A 17143-nucleotide genomic window follows, 5' to 3' on the forward strand; every position below is an offset into this window, starting at 1 on the left:
TCAGTCTTCAACTTGGCCAATCTTCCAGTATGCATTCTATTGTTCTTTTATGAAAGATGCTGACTTATCACTTTATACTTACCATAAACGCGTGCTCTACACCACGCCACGCTCTCTTACTTTCTACTTTGGACGTTATAGTGTATTTACATAAGGTACAAATATTCGTGTGAACACAGAAAAAATGTAAAATGAATTTTATCACATTCACATTGCAGTAAATCTCAAGTTGATAAATTTTTATGACACAGTACATTGGGGAGTGATGCACATCCTTCAGTACATGATTTAATGTTATGTCTGTAGACTCGCACACAGGACATATAAACAGCTGGTAAAAAATTAAAACTGACACTTTCCAGGGGAAAAAATGCCCAAAGACAAGAGTTTAAAATGATTTGGAAACAAAAAAACAGAATTTTCCAATACATCTGCCTGGACTGGAACTATGACTTAAGTAAACTGCAGCCAAAGCATTCAATGAGCAAGAATAGTCTAATATTCAGGAAGAAACGGGTAGCTATTATTACGAGAGTACAAAGATGTACTAGGGGGACTGTTATGAGAATAATCATCATATTAAGAGACAAGTGTTTGTGTGTAACAAAGAAAAGTCTAATATCATGAGGGAAAAGTTGTAATTTAATGTGTGCAGGTATCAGTTCATGCTCTTAATATTGCGACTATACTCATAAAATTACCATTTTTCTTCATTTTCTTGCATCTCACTTTAGAGATGATTTTAAATACAATGCTATTATCATGAAAATCACAAACTGTGTGATTCAGTCTTGCAGTATTTTTTTTTTTTTTTTGGTTTCTCATTGGTGTGATACTAATCGACCTCCTTGCTGGTTTGACGGATTCGCATTGTGTTTCTAATTCTGGAAGCACACTACAGTAATGAAAATTAATGTAGCATGTCGGGCTTGCATTGCTCATTGCTTTAGTTCTTGGTCTGCGTAAAAATGTACCGCTCTCCACAATAAGCTTTTGTAGCTCTGACAAAACACCTTAAAACTTTTGAAAACCTCATATGAAAAAGAAATCTTCCATGTAATAACTTCCATCCAATATGGACCTAAACAAAAATGAACCCTAAAACATTATTAACAAGGCATCCAAAATATAGCAAGACACCGTGAACACACACTTCCATATCGACCTGATTATCAGAAGATCGTTTGAGGATTACTTGGCAACAACAAAAAAATGCCATGGTAGCTAGTTATGACTCTCCCTTTACACTTCATAAAGTATCTCTGTACCAAAAAGTCAAAGTTCGATCGCACAAACAATCGAGGCCACTGAGCGCAGATTGGGTTGTGTGACTTCATCAGGAGGAAAAAAAAATCGAAGTGGATTAATCAACTATTTTCTCTACCTTGAGGAAAAATACAATCAAAATGCACGCACGCTAACAAAAAGTAAACAAAAGCTCTTGCCGTCATTCTTCTTGTGTGTATCAGCAACCACATAAAGAGAAACGTCCACAAAAAAAAAAAAAAAAAACACATTTGAGTGGTTAACCACAGAAGAGCTGGCAGACGGGCCTCTCCTCAGTAAAACAGCAGCAAATCCCCTCCCATTCTTCTTCAACAACAATTTTCAACTTGGGGCATTTCTGAATTTCTAAGACCGGTAAAATTCTGCACACACACCAAAAGTCTCCCCAGGTGTCAGAAAACAGTGAAAACCCACCAGCGTTTGGTTCTGCTGAACTTGTACCGGCTATGGTAGTGACACTGCAAAGGCTGCCAACTTTCTTGTTGTGAGAGAACACGGAAAGAATGTCCCATCCAGAAAAAAGTTCCAGTTGAAGTACGGAAAGTCGTTTGAGCATTTATTCGCTATCCTTGATAGCCATCTTTAAGTCCATGTACTAGTACATAGTTTGTCCTCACTAGTAGACAACACCGACACCATTGGTAATTTCTCACCAGTAGCACACATTTGTCAACGTGTGTACAGGTTTGTCTATCCAGTAACATCTGGTTGCTCTACAAAGTATGCAGTTGTAGAGAAGGAAAAAAAAAAACTACCTGTAAAACTACTAGTGTACTGAATATTCTTAAGAGGGAAGACAAAGAGTGGATTAGTACATGGAATTTTAAAATGGATATCTAATACATGCTCAAATGGCTTGCAATCACACAGAACCAGATTAGGGCTCATTGTTTACATACCAATGAGACCCCAAAATGTGTGTGCGTGTGTGTGTGTGTGTGTGTGTGTGTATAGATGGGGGTGTAGATAAATATCACATCATGACTGCACGCAGGTCTTTCATCTGTCTGGCAATCATGAATAAATACTTTTTTTTATCTTTAACTGATTTTTTTCTTGGTCTGTAAATGAGTGAAATATATTTTTTCCATTGTAAAATGGATGAATATGGATGAGATTATACAGTCAGAGGTGATAAGAGGTGGTCCTGTCAACCAGCAGTGATGGCAGCTAAGAACTTTGTGGCTCAGTTTCAGATAAATCCGCTGCTTCGTGTCCATGTTGTCCCTCCACGGGGAAATTAAGCTTCACGAGTTTTTAGCCAGCGGATGATCCGACGAACATCCCCGGAAATGTGCTTTATTTGTTTTTTAAGATTTCTCTTAAACGAGTCCAGAAGCCCCGATTCCTTCAAAAAAACAAAGTAAAAAAGAACGCTTGCTAATTTTCACTTTGTGTAAAACACACGTTGCGTTCAGGTCTGTGGGGTAGGGAGGGGAGGAGTTACTGGCAACGGCGACGAGCTTGTTGTGGAGTGTCTAAATAATGTTTCTGAAATTCCATCCCAATGGCGGATCAGCACTCCGCATCCACACTGTGAACGGTGACCGCCGCTTGGAGGTGGTGCGTGTGCAGCGGGTGATGGTGTGTGTGGGTGTGCCGGTAAGGGTAGAATTTGTGGCTAAGTAAGGCTGCCGTCTGAGGGGGGGTGTCCAGCTCCAGGTCGTCGTCGTGGATACCGACATCGACGCCGGCCGAAAGCGGGTCGTTGTTGCCCGATGGATTTTCGCTGTCCTCTTGAGGACTCATGGTGCTGTAGCCTGGCGAGAGCACATGAACATTTCAATTAATATGCCAAGTGGTCCAGTTTATACTCTTCTGCCGCTACATTGTGCTTCATCTTTTGCATTCGCTTTCGCTACATCAGGAATATTTCAGCAATCTTTTTTTCAGCGTAGCACTTTGTGCCGCAATGCACCTGGGAGCGGGAATATGCTGCTCCTTTGAAGGCAAGTAATACACTTTTGTAGTGTTGTAATTACAGTAAATATAGATGAAAAACATTTCTAGGTCATAAAACAATCAAATAAAAAACAGTAAACACAGCATGCCTTCATAAAAATCAAAATTTGATGTCAGAATGGCTTTAAAATAAAGACGACCTTGTTTAGTCAACTGTTGAGAGTTGAGAATTTTGTCTGTGTTCTGGAAATGATGTTGATTTTTCACATTTCAAAACAAATCAGGCAAAATGGGTCATTGCCGCCTTAAGAAAACTGTTGTCAGCTAAGCGTTTTCACGGTTGTAAAAATATTGTATAAAGTAAAAAGGGGACTGCGCCCTCCCAACAATAGCAAAAATATGTGGTCTTTAATCCTCCCGTCACATAAAAATGTTGACAGTTGCTCATAGATTTCACAAGATGGGAGCAAATCGCTACTTTTGTCTACATGAAACTTCTCAGATAACTTCAATATATTTCTGTGACACCAAGACGCCACAAACTGTGGCAAATTAATACTTATTATTATTACTTTGGTCTGAGCAAAATAAAGAGCAAATAGGTGAGTTTTTAAAATAACCATCAAATATATTTTATGAAATGCCATGCACGGATGATAAAAAAAAATTGTCAAAATGCGAGCTCCAGCAGGTGCGATGGTGGTAGTTGCATCAGATGTGTAAATAGTTCACAAAATGCACAAAATATGCCAGTGATTGATGTGTGGACATTACCTGGAAGACTGCGTATTCATCTTCTCACTGTTCTATTTCACATATTTTAATAAACTAATGATTTTTGTTTTCTTCTTACTGATCAAAAAATGCCCTATTTATTGTAATAACATAAAACAGGGGATCTCTTAAAAATTAGAAAAAAAAGACAATAAGCAAACACTCTTCATTGGCACCCAAATAAAGTAAAGACGGCTATTTTCCACCTTATGTTGTCACACAGCAATAAAATGCTAAAGATATCCATTTTTCATGATTTTTTCAGTTTCTTGAGCACACGTCCAGCCTGAGCTCACCCGCAGAAGGTTTGCCAGCATGTCAGTGACAGTAACTGGGCCAGTGGGACAATGGATGGATCCGTAAGAATGATTGACAGGTCCCTTTTAAACAATCAGTGACCGTCATTTTCTGAACTCTGCACGAGCCGCGATTCTTTACCCACAAACAAAGAGAGTCCGTGTTTACTTTAAGCCTCTGAATTGCGAGTGTATAGTCCTGCTTACATCCGATTCGGAAATATGGTGCTTCGATCTGCCTGGGGAATGTGTAATGGAGACGAGCACTATCCAGAGAGATGACTGGGAGAATATATCTGATGCGCTTTCCCACCCCAAAGCGTATTTTAGATAAATGGAAACGGTGGATTAAGGCTTGTGGCCGACCTCACGAGCAGTTGAACCTATCGAAGATATATCAGCAAAAAAAGCAGTCTGTTCCAGCGTAAGCTATTCAATTAGTCGGTGTAACACCAATAGAGGAAGGAGGAAGCTCTACCTGAGTCGGGCGAAACTCAGAGCTTCCAGCTGCACCTCGACTCGGCTCTCAAGCGTTCTCATCTATGATTATACAAATATTTTGGGCCTACATTTACATGTACAGTACGTACGTTCAGACCGATAGAGGACACGCATACTGCCATAATTTATGTAAATTAATTATCCACTCTGAACGGAGATACCATTTCGAATCGACATGTTTATGTAGCGTAAAAATGCAAACTTTACCCTGCTTTGCATGAACAATAGGCATCAGAAATCTTATCGCATTCGATGTCCAACATGGACGCACGCATGGACGTACGGACAACACATTGCAGAAACTTTAACTGGCGTTCCCGTTTGGGAAACCTTGACATTATGAATATATCCCTGTTGAAAGTAATTCAGGCCTTTCTGGACACTCTTTGTTGATATTTCTGATTCCATGGGCAGAAAGGAAACAGAAATTCGCTCGAATGAATTGCTCATAGCACGCTGCGGCTCCACTGTGTCTGCCATTTTGATCAGTAGCTTGGGGTGCATAACAACAGCATCTAAGCAGACATGGCTTAGGTGCCGTGTGCAGATATATCCATTGGTGGGCCACAGGAGAAGTATGATGATGATGATGATGATGATGTGAAACAATAATACTAACCCTAACCTACAAGATCACAGCACAAAAATGCACAAAAGAAGCTGACACAAAACCTACAATTTTTACAAGTGACAAAGATTATTTATCCTATCGTTAAATGCAAAACGTTACGTACCAGAAGTTCAGAATGCGGACCCATTTTCACTTGGTTGTTCAATTTCACACTTGATGGCTCGGCAGGCACTCCAGACAGCCAACTATTTGTCTACGTGCCATTAAAAACTCAAATTTACCCTTTCAATTAAATTGATACAAATTAAGGCTGTAACATTAAGAGAGTAACGACTATATAAACAAGGATGCTATGTAGAATAAAAACTAACGTGTGCTTTTTAAGACTTTGTAGGAGTGTTCCGAGCAGCTCAGTGCAAGGCAATAGTTTGAGTGGCCAGGTGTAGGAGGACACCTTTGAACCAGAACAGAGAAGCAGCTGATTTAGAGTGTCTACTTAGTAATGCATTTGCTTTTATTCCCTGATGGACTAACACCCACTCTCTCACCCACTCTATTATTTTCTACCTCATCTTTCTTGGAGCCATCGCATTGCACTCAAATGTCGCATCTTTCGTCATTTTTGCACGTTGGGGCAGCGGTGAGTGGAATTACCCTTGAGTGAGCCACTGAATTACTGTGACATATTCTACTCTTGATTCCCTCCATGTGGAGCAGTATGAATAGCACAGAAGGCATAGGGAGCATATACTCGTACCAAAGAGAGACTTGCTATAGGAATGTAAGCCATGCACTGACTCATTTGGCTTCCACTAAAGATGATCTCATCCTCTCTTACACAACACGTTTATCTCTTTGTCATCCTCGCACATTGCTGCTTTTTCTTAAACCCCGCACAAGATTCGCTTAGCCCACTCTTCATCTTTATCATCTGTTCTCTGTCATCATCGATTATGCAACAACGAGCAGAGACGCTCTGGAGCGATGCCTGATGTGGGCATGATGAGCCCACGTCAATGGAACTGTCCATCCACCCACATTCGGTGAATGTGAGAGCCTGACTGCTAACACACAATAGGACATGTTTAGAAACAAGTTCCCCCACGAAGGTCGACTGTTTCCTGTACAGTGGAAGCTCCAAAGTAAAGCAGTAAAATGGGCCACTAAGGTCCATCCATCCAATGCCCATAGTGCTTACCCTCAGGGTTGCGGATGAGCTGGAACCTAGCCGAGCTGACTTTGGGCAATATGTCAATATGCACTGGTTGCCACCCAATTGTAGGGCACCTATGGCTAAAGAACCATTAAAGCTAATGGCAGTGGACAATGATGTGTCTTCAATTAGCCCAACCTTCATGTTTTTGGAATGTGGGAAGAAACTGGTGATACCCCACGCAGGCACGGACGGGCACACCATCCAAACTCCACACAAAATTTAAACTAGAACCTCAAAACTATGTGGCAGGCCAGTCATCCACCAAAACAAGAAAAATGATAAACAGCAAATGGAACATGGAAAAAAGCTATACATATGCCTGTACACAGGACACCTGTCCTTGATCCATCCTGCTATACCAATTATCTGGTTCACGAGTCTCTCCCTGCCAGGGCCATTTAGTCTTCAATTAACCTAACAGAAGGCACTGTGGGAGGACTCCTGCTGCGAGCCAGCGGTGCTCAACATTCACAGACTCGGCATGCACTGCAGTCCCATCATTACACCTACAAGAAGTGAAAAAGTGAAAAATAACAGGCCAAAAAAACAGAGTTGCGCTCCATTCTAAGCATCTGTGGCTCTCCTTGAAAAACTACAAGGTTGAGGGTCTATTTTTCAAGAACATTTGCAAGTTCACTGATTTTGGACAAGAGGGCACAAAATGTCTTGACAAGATAACTAGTTAAGGTTTAGGGGGAATTAAGCGGTCTAGTCCAATGAAACAAATTAATTCAGTGATTTAGAGATGTGTCCCTCCACCTTTGTGGTTGCTGAAGCAAAAACTCGGGCATGGGAGGAGTTCAGTGAGTCCATGGAGAAAAACGTCCAGAAAGCTTTGAGGACATTCTGGTCCACCATCTGGCGTCTCAAAAGGGAAAAGCAGGGCACCGTCAACACTGTACAGTGAGCTAAGGGCACTGCTGATCTCAACTCGGGACGTTGTGATTCAGTGGGGAGAATACATGGAAGACCTGCTCCACCAACACGTCTTTTCATGAGGAAGCAGAGTCTGGCTTCTTTGAGGTGGGCTCTCCTATCTCTGGGGTTGAGGTCACCAAGGTAGGCCCCAAGGGTAGGTGGGATACAGCCGGCGTTCCTACAGGCTCTGGATGTTGTAAGTCTGTCCACGTTGACACACCTCTGCAACATCGCATGGAAATTGGGGACAGTGCCTCTAGATTGGAAGACTGGGGTGGTGGCCCCCTTTTTAGGAAGGGGGTCCGGAGAGTGTCTTCCAATTACAGGGGGAATTAAACTCCTCGACCTCCCTGGTAAATGAATATTCAGGGGTGCAGGAGAGGAAGGTCCATTGAGAAGTCGAATTTCAGATTCAGGGGTGCTGGAGAGGAGGGTCCATTGAGAGGTCGAATTTCAGATTCAGAAGGAGCAATGTGGTTTTCGTCCTATCCGTAGATCAGTGGGCCAGATCTACACCCTCGGCAGAGTCCTCGAGGGTGTATGGGAGTTTGCCCAACCAGTCTAGATGTGTTTTGTGGGCTTGGAGAAGGCGTTCAACCATGTCCGTCAGAGAGTCCTGTGACTGGTGTCAGAGGAGTTTGGGCCACATTCACGGCAGTAAGTCGGACTTGTTTCTGGTGAGAGACTGCACTTTGTGAGCTAATTTGTTCTTAACTTTTGTGAACAGAGGTTAGGTTAGAGATCGACAGATAGATTGATACAGTATCTTTCTTCAGTGATGCGGACTTTGTATTGCTCCGTCGTGCTAAAGAAGGAGCTAAGCCTAAAGGCAAATCTATGTCCCTGCCCTCAGCTTTGGTCACAAGCTGTGGGTCATTAACCAAAAGGGTGTCCAGGCTCTCCCTTAAGAGATAGGGCGTCAACTGGGAAGAGCTTGCAGTAGTGCCATTGCTATTCCAAGTGACAAGCTTGGTCATTCCGGAGGGTCTCAGTGTCGACCTGCCGCTGTTCCTCCGCATCAAGCGGAGCCAGATGAGGTGCTTAGGGCATCTGATTCGGATACCTCCTGGACGCTTCCCTGGTAAGGTGATCCGGACATATCTCACCAGACGTAGACCCCGGAAACAACCCAGGACACGCTGGAGAGACTATGTCTCTCGACTGGCTTAGAAACGCCTCAGGATCCTCCCAGAAGAGCTGGATGAAGTGACTGGGGAAAGGGAAGTCTGGGTGTCCCTGCTAAAGCTACTGCCCCCGCGACCTGACCTCAGATAAGTGGTAGAAGATGGATAAATGGATTAAGAGATGTGTCCCTGTACCTTCGTGCTAGTAGGAGATAATATAAGGTGTCTTACCATGGTCACTCTCTGTGCCAGATCTGCCCCAGTACCTCCGTCGACGTTCTGGAGTGTGGGTGTGCCTCTCGATCACCGCAGCAATAAATCGAGTATTACTTACTGAAAGGAAGGAGACCATAGATGATTTATAGGGGACACATTGTGAAAAACTGAATTTCCAGAATTTTCAAGTGATGTTACAAAAAAAAAATCTCGCTAGATTTATTGCCTTTGACTTCTTTGAAAAATAGTCAGCAGGGGGATCTGCAAAATCACAATATTGAGTGGCTTTCCTTTCATCGCAATGTCATAGCGCTGTCAACTGTCGTCAAGGGGGGCGCCTGTGGATCTGTTGTTTGTACGCGTAAACAGCCAGTACCAGCACCATGATGCATTCCATTTACATGTGACAGAGACTTTCAACCACAGTGAGACTTGTGGATATTAAATGTGCTGTAATCTTTTATCTGATGTGTATTTTAACCGAAAACAAAAATGTCAAAGACCTTTTATTAAGACACTTGGGAACTGTTTTAAATTATTTTTCAAAAATGCTTGACGTCTATCCTTCAATAAGCTCTCTTCACACACTTTTTAATAACCAACATAACCAACGAGCGATAGGGCAAGCACAACTTACTTATGCCTCGGTCCTCATGGCTGTCATCATCCCTCTCATCTCTGTCATTATCCAGGTTGGACATTCTCACTGACATTTCTGGTGCAACAAGGGTTTAAAAAAAGTTCGGTCAGAATGAAAAATGATTCTATGTTAACCTGAAAATATGTGAAGCATCACACTGTATAAAACCTAGGAATCATATTTTTAAAATTTTTCTCACATCACAGACAACAATTAAATATTTTTAAAATGAAATCTAGTTGGGGCGGGATGGTGGCTCAGCTGGTAAAGCATTGGCCTCACAGTTCTGAGGTCCCGGTTTCAATTCAGGACCCGCCTGTGTGGAGTTTGCATTTTTCCCCGTGCCTGCGTGGGTTTCCTCCGGGCACTTCAGTTTCCTCCCACATTCCAAAAACATGCTACATTAATGGGACACTCTAAAGTTCCCGTACGTATGATTGTGAGTGCGGTGTTTGTCTTAATGTGTCCTGTGATTGGCTGGCAACCAGTTCAGGGTATACCCCGCCTCCTGCCCGTTGACAGCTTGGATAGGCTGCAGCACTCCCCGTGACCCTCGTGAGAATAAGCGGCTAAGAAGATGGATGGATGGAAATCTATCAAACATTTGAAAACAATGCTTCAGCAAATGCACGTGTTAATGCAAACAAAAACGATCTGATCATCTGATTTTGTCTCGCCAGGCAGTGGATATTTTAGAGGCTGAGAATTGTGCATAAAGGTTGAACTCAGGTTGAACTTACTTCCACGACAAAATTGTAGGCAGTTATAGTTCAGTATAGTTAACCCCCATATATTTGGGGCTTGGCAATTGCAAATTCTCATTCTCACAGATTTCTTTTTTTTTTTATTCACAAAACTAAAAAAAACACATTCACACATTTGCTGTTTTTGTGGAAGTGTGTTAAAGTGAGTTGAGTCTGATTTAGACAAAAGTATTGAATTGTCATGATCTTGTAGCATCTTAGTGCCAAGGAACTGTATTGAAGTGAGATTCATTCAGACAGAAAAGTATTGCTTTGCCACCCTCTTGTAGTATTGTGGTGCCAAGCAAGTAAATTGTTGTGAGTTGAGGAGCTTCATTTAGGTAAAAGTAGTGTTTTACTGTCACTTTGCCACAATGTTGTGGTATTGTGGTGCCAAGCATTAAATTGTTGTGAGTTGAGGAGCTTCATTTAGGCAAAAGTAGTGTTTTACTGTCGTCTAATGGCTCTAATCGGGGCAGGGCTTGGTCCCTCCTCAATTCCCCGTGAATGGTAGCCTTCACTGTATATTTGTCCAAGACGCAGGTGATGCTCATATCATACCTTGTGCCGCCAGTGGCGACATGTGCTGGTGAGAGCGCCTGTGGATCTGATGTCTGTACGCATAAACAGCCAGTACCAGCACCATGATGCATCCCATAATACCCCCAGCAACTGGACCCACAGGGGCACTCTTGATCATGTTCAGAGATGTCACCTCTTCATCTGAAGAAGAGATAGAGAAAAAGAGGCGGTGATCAGAATTTAGTTAGAAAGACACCTTAAACACCCGATGTGACAATAAGCCAGAATCATACAGAACAATGGCTGTCGAGCTACAGGTACACTTTGTATTCTCATTTTTTTTTCTCACTAAAAAACATCTAAATGCTGGCAGGTACCAAAGACATTTCTGATGGGAAGAAAAAATCATTTATTGCATTTCTGTGGTCTACAAACACATTTGTGCAGCTCCATGAAAAAGGATGGTGTTATTTATTGATACTGTGTAGAGAGCTACAGAAATCCCTAACTAGGTGGGCATTAACTGACTCACCAAGGAGGCCCATGGTGTCGACATAAGGACTCTTTGCACCGACAATACCCCCAAAGCACTCCTTCTGTAGGGCACAGTATGGCTTGTCTAGATGGGTCTTTCCATCGCTGTCCACCATGCACCACTCACAGTCCAAAACACCAAAGCAGTCGCTGAAATGACATGCACATAAAATGATCAATTCCTCAACATATTGCAATATTTCCCCCCACAATTCAATAGATTACGAAAATGCTCTGAATTGATTCTCTCTGTGACCAGTGAGAAGCACTTTGTGTATAATTCATGTCGGATGAATGGAAAGTGCACTCAACCAAGACATCGACAAAATGGCAACTTAAGCAAGCAGCAGCGTGAAGCCAGTGACTTGTACTTTAAATTGCCCTGAAAGAGGCCCAAAAATATGTTGTGTAAAACCGACACGACACAGAAAACATAGTCCACAAACCACACAATGAATGAATTGATTTTTTTTTAATTGAAAAGTATGTGAAATCAGCTTTCAAAATGGTCAAGAATTGAGACATTCTTTGAGGTTCCAAATGGTTTAGGCGTTTTGCTGTTCACTCTCAAAGTCTAACCACCTCCAGCTGTCCTACTGTCTTTTATCGCGGATTCGCTGTCCCTTGTTTGTAAGTAGTGCGAGAGAGGGGCAATACACAGCGCACGCTTTTTCAGGCCCCAGAGTCATTCTGCCCCTTTGTTTCCATTGAAACGCAGCAGGCTTTTAGTCGATGGAGCGACTTTCTCAGCCATGACGGGTCGCAAGGAGGGGAGGCAGTAATCATCTGTGGTACACGCAGTGATGTGGGTATATGGCCGCCGAGTTGCAGCCTTCGCCGGCCGCGGACGGACTTTTTTTGTCCCCCCTCCTACTCGCCTCCGATGCGAGTGGCTGAGCATTGATCGCTGGCATGCAGGCAGGGGCGGGGCCACTGTGTGGCGGATGCTGTAGGGTTTGCCCATGCCTCGCTATGCAACAATTTGTGGGGAGACGCCAGAGACACTGTTGCCAAAATAACTCAGCAAACATTACACTTCAGATATGTGTTATTTTGACTTGTGGACATACTTTGATGGCGAACTGCACATTATACTGGTAGAACTGGGTTGGGTCTATTATGAATGAGGAAGTGGCAATTCCGCCAATTGGCCACTGCATGGATTAAAGATGTGTTTATATACATAAATCATAAGCCTAAACCTCAACATTACGAGGATAGTTTATTGCCCATTATGCAAAATCAGAGCAATATCAAAAGGTGAAAAAGAGCTTTAATCTATATCTCAACAAGTAGTATATTGTTCTCAATCTTTGCACATTTTCAGCACTTATCACAAAACATAATAAAACTAAAGAAGGATTTCAATTTTAGGGTGTTTAAAATGTGATTTTCGGGGTTAGTTTGGATTCCTCTGTAAATCGAGAACACAGGAATTGGACAGAAGACACTTGAACCACAATACGGAATTCTAACACGAAAACCAGAAGTCACTGTTTCAAACCTGTACAGATTTAAGCCGTTTTGGAGCTCTTTAATTGGGCAGAAAGAGCGACTGACCCCTATATACGTCACTACTATGTACTTCTCCTCAAATTCATTTCTAAGAAGTCGGAATTTGTGTCCATCGTTTTGGAGCCTAGATCCCTGCAACATAAGCCACACAGGTGGCAAAAGAGCAAACTTGTTGACAAAAGCAACATATATTAATGGCGTTTGATGAAGAAAGTCCTGACAATTGTCACATGTTACTTATCCATCCATCCATCCATCCATCCTTCCATCCATCCATCCATTTTCTTTCCTTTATGCACAAGCACAGCATTCACAAGGCAAATGATGCGTCTGTGGTACTCTTTCTAGGTATGAAATCATACTGTTGCTCGCAGATACTAGCCTCCACTACTCTTTCCCATAACTTCATTGTGTGGCTCATCATCTTTATTCCTCTATAGTTTCCACAATTCTGAACATCGCCTTTTTTCTTAAAAAATGGAACTTTTCCTCCATTCTTCTGGCATCTTCTCTCACGCTAGTATTCTATCAAATGAGTTGGTCAAAAACTCCACAGCTACCTCACCAAATTGCTTCCATACCTCCACTCGTCTGTCATCAGGACCAACTGTCTTTCCATTTATCATCCTTTTCAGTGCCTTTCTAACTCCCCCCTTACTAATCATTGCCACATCCTGGTCATCCTTCCTCTCCGTCTAGTCTCTCGCTCACCTCTTTCCGAAAGCCCTCACAACATTCCTCCTTTCTCATCTTCTACCACCTGATTCCCTGGTCTACCTTTGCCTTCTTAATCTTTCTACCCGCTACCAGAGTCATCCTACATACCACCATCCTAAACTATCGAGCTGCACTCTCCCCCACCACTACCTTACAGTCAGTAACTTCCTTCAAATTACATCATCTGCACAAAATATGATCCACCTTCGTGCTTCTACCTCCGCTCTAGTAGGTTACTCTATGTTCCTCTCTCTTCTGGAAAAAAGTGTTCACCAGTGCCAATTCCATCCTTTTTGCGAAGTCCACCACCATCTGACCTTCAAAGTTCCTTTGCCGAATGCCGTACTTACCCATCACTTCTTCATCACCCCTGTTTCCTTCGCCAACATGTCCATTGAAATCTGCACTAATCACAATTCTCTCTCTGACTGGGATGCTCAGGACTACTTCGTCTAGTTTCTTCCAGAATTTCTCTTTCAACTCAAGGTCACATCCAACCTGTGGGGCATGGCCGCTAATCACATTATACATAATACCCTAATATTCATATCAATAATATAATGTCAAATTTCATCCTCATCCCTTCATCTGATACTCTTTTCACCTCCAATACATTCTTAGCTAGCTCTTCCTTAAGAATAACCCCGACTCCATTTCTCTTCCCATCTACTCAACTACTGGTAAAATACTTTAAACCCTGCTCCTAAACTTCTAACCTTACTCCCTTTCTACTTGGTCTCATGGATGCACAATAAATCAACCTTTCTCCTAATCATCATGTCAACTAACTCCAGAGCTCTTCCTGTAATAATCACAACATTCAAAGCCCCTACACACAGCTGTAGGGTCTGTGCATTCCTCTTCTTCTTATTCTTCTGCCGACTAAGCCGCTTTCCTTCTCTTTTTTGCCTTCGACCTACATTATCTGAATTTCTACCTACGCCTTGCAGATTAACAGTGCCAGGGCGGTCGGATTAAGCCCGTGCCATGACCTATTCATGATGGAATTCGTTTGATAAACGCTCATATATGTTTGCCACAGTTTTATGCCGGATGTCCTTCCTGACACAACCCTCTGCATTTATCCGGACTTGGGACCACACAATATTGGGCTGCAGATAGTCAAAAAAGCAATCACATAAACTAAGTCAACACATAAGGTAAACAATTCACATACAAACTAATCTAGAATTCAAGTTAAAACTCCAAATAGAAGCAGTCAAATAAACAAAGTCAGCACATAAGTAACACAATTCACATTCTACCTAGTCTATTTTAGAATGAAGTTACATTTAAAAGGGTATGTGGGTAAGAAGGTTCGAGTATGAAAAATGTAAAGGATATGACGATTTAAAGGATATGGGGATGAAAGAGATTCAAACCAATGGCTCTCACTCACTCCAGGAGTTGCAGGTTGAGTTGTCCTAACGATCCTCTTTGTACACGTCGTGTAGTTGAACAAGATTATGCAGTTACTCACGTTCGATGCTTCTTCAACAACAACGGTTTGATCACAAGTGCGTCTCATTGTTAGCCAGCGAAGCAAAGGTAGTCTGGGCCGAGGGGCAAGTTTAAGACGGCCTTTGTACTTGTCCAACCTCCTCACTACTTGTACTCAAGGACCTCGTTGTGTATGATACGTAGATATCGCAGGTCGCGTCGGTACTAGCGAATGATGTTTTCCTCCTCGGCAAATATTTGATTACTGATGCGTCTTGTTGTTAGCAAGCTAGGCTAAGCTAAGATAGGCTGCGCTGCTTCAAAGGCGAATGAATATGGCTCCTATTTAAGTACTAAGAGTTCACAAATGATGATTCTTAGTCCACTGAATTCGTCACCAGGGGCGTCCCACGTCAAGTATTCACAACATTCAGTCCCAATTTAGCGGGATTTATTTATTGTACGATCAGGTTTACCGGAGCCTCCTCATTTTCGCTGCCACTAGGTCAGTGACCAGAAGCAGACCTTATGATTGGTTGGTATTATACTATAATGCAGGGGTCACCAATGCAGTGCCCGTGGGTGCATGGTTGCCCACGAAGACCAATTAGGGTGCCCCCAAGCTATGTTCTAAAAATAGCACAGGTCACATATTGTTACTATTATTATGATGATTTGTGCTTTAAATTTTGAACTTGAGTTATTTACATTACTGTTTAAAAAAAAAAAAACAGAAAGTATTTGTAAAGTATAAAGAGTTTTTTATTTTGGAAATTTGCTGCAAACAGGTCATGTAGCCCTTCATACAATCGGCAGTCACGAAGTACGCCTCAGCCTCAAAAAGGTTGGTGACCCCTGAATTGTCATGCATCTACTAAAATCAACTAGAATCCAATAACTAGATGATTATGTGCATGTATTCTAATGAAGAGTGCATGTTCACCTGCTACTGTATCTCTGGCTGCAGCGGGTGTTGATACATTGAGGGAGTGTGTCCTGAAGACTGGGATCGATCACATTCAAACTGATTGGTTCCTGATGAACCTCACAGCTAGGATTTCTGTCAAATGCAATACAGGAAATATATTTGGTGTCTAATTTTATATACAACACTCAAAAAGATTTACAAGAAAAGCACTAGGAGATGTAGTGTGCATCAGCACTTCTCACCGGTTTTCAGCATTGGTAAGGTTACCAGTACACTCATTCACCTCCAGAGGGCACTCACATGGGCACTCACACTCATTCTGCTCCATTCTAAAATGTAAAAAAAAAGATAGAGCTTGAGGGAAGGAAACACGGACTTTTTAATATTTTTTCTTACGGAATTTTTCATAAATATGCCCTTCTAAATTGGACTGAGGTAAGGGTCATGTGATACTGTACCTGTGGCAGTTGAGACAAAGGCGATCCACTGTGCTGCAGGCGCAGAAAGCTAAAGAATCACAAGTCTCATTGACAATACCGGCAAAGGCGTTGGTGCCAGGTATTCGGGTCAAACGATACTTAGAGCAATGGCTGCCGTGGACAAGGTTGGTCAAATCCCCCTGAGTGAAGACAGGAGAAGTTAATGTAAATATGACAGGCATTAATTTGGATCAATTTAATGACTAGGCCCTGTCAAATAAAGGTCAGATAAAGGATATCTAATAGTCATAGTCAATAGTCATCGGTTCTTCCACCAGACATTATGACCACGCGATGGCAGCATTACATCATGTCAGAAATGCATTCCTTTCTTACCATGATGCTAGTGTTGAACTTGTAGAAGCGCTGCACAGTGCGATCACTGAAGCTGTTGCATAGGTTTTTCTTCACAAAGTTGGGATGGTTCAGTATGTCATTGGCAACCAAAGGCTCCTGATAAAAACAACAGCATGTTTCTATTTTTCTTTTTAATCCATAAAAATGTGTACAAAGTTAGTGGGGCATACAAATTGGGTATGTGCAGCATATTTTGGTTCGGCAATACAATGCAATACTTTAGTCAAAATGACATATTTCTTGCCATTTTGTGATGGTGTTTATGATTTCAGTATCCATTTGTACAGTATTATAAGTGTACATATAAGCTTTGTCTTCCTTTGGGTTCCTTTACCTTGTGTGTGATGTGCTGTTGCTCAGCAGGGGCATGGCCTTTTGGGTCGATGAGAGTGGGATGGGCCACCAGATAACCTCTGTCCTCCATTATAAAGCACCTACAAGACACACACACACACACACACAC

General features: G+C 42.2%; 1 protein-coding gene across 1 annotated transcript in view; it reads right to left on the minus strand.

Moving 5' to 3' along the window:
* Positions 1-228: 228 nt before the first annotated feature.
* The window catches only part of cachd1 (cache domain containing 1), a 107734-nt gene continuing 90819 nt past the window's right edge, over positions 229-17143 (minus strand). Inside the window, exons 18-27 of the mRNA XM_061824489.1 lie at positions 17015-17114; positions 16660-16776; positions 16303-16463; positions 16087-16173; positions 15860-15976; positions 11243-11394; positions 10750-10911; positions 9443-9520; positions 8821-8922; positions 229-3047 (exon numbers count right to left, since the gene is read on the minus strand). Of these exons, the coding sequence (XP_061680473.1) occupies positions 2803-3047; positions 8821-8922; positions 9443-9520; positions 10750-10911; positions 11243-11394; positions 15860-15976; positions 16087-16173; positions 16303-16463; positions 16660-16776; positions 17015-17114 (1321 nt within the window). The 3' untranslated portion in view covers positions 229-2802. The remainder of the gene's footprint in view (positions 3048-8820; positions 8923-9442; positions 9521-10749; positions 10912-11242; positions 11395-15859; positions 15977-16086; positions 16174-16302; positions 16464-16659; positions 16777-17014; positions 17115-17143) is intronic.

The sequence above is a fragment of the Syngnathoides biaculeatus genome, chromosome 7 (assembly GCF_019802595.1).
Source record: "Syngnathoides biaculeatus isolate LvHL_M chromosome 7, ASM1980259v1, whole genome shotgun sequence".
NCBI classification, from domain to species: Eukaryota; Metazoa; Chordata; class Actinopteri; order Syngnathiformes; family Syngnathidae; genus Syngnathoides; species Syngnathoides biaculeatus.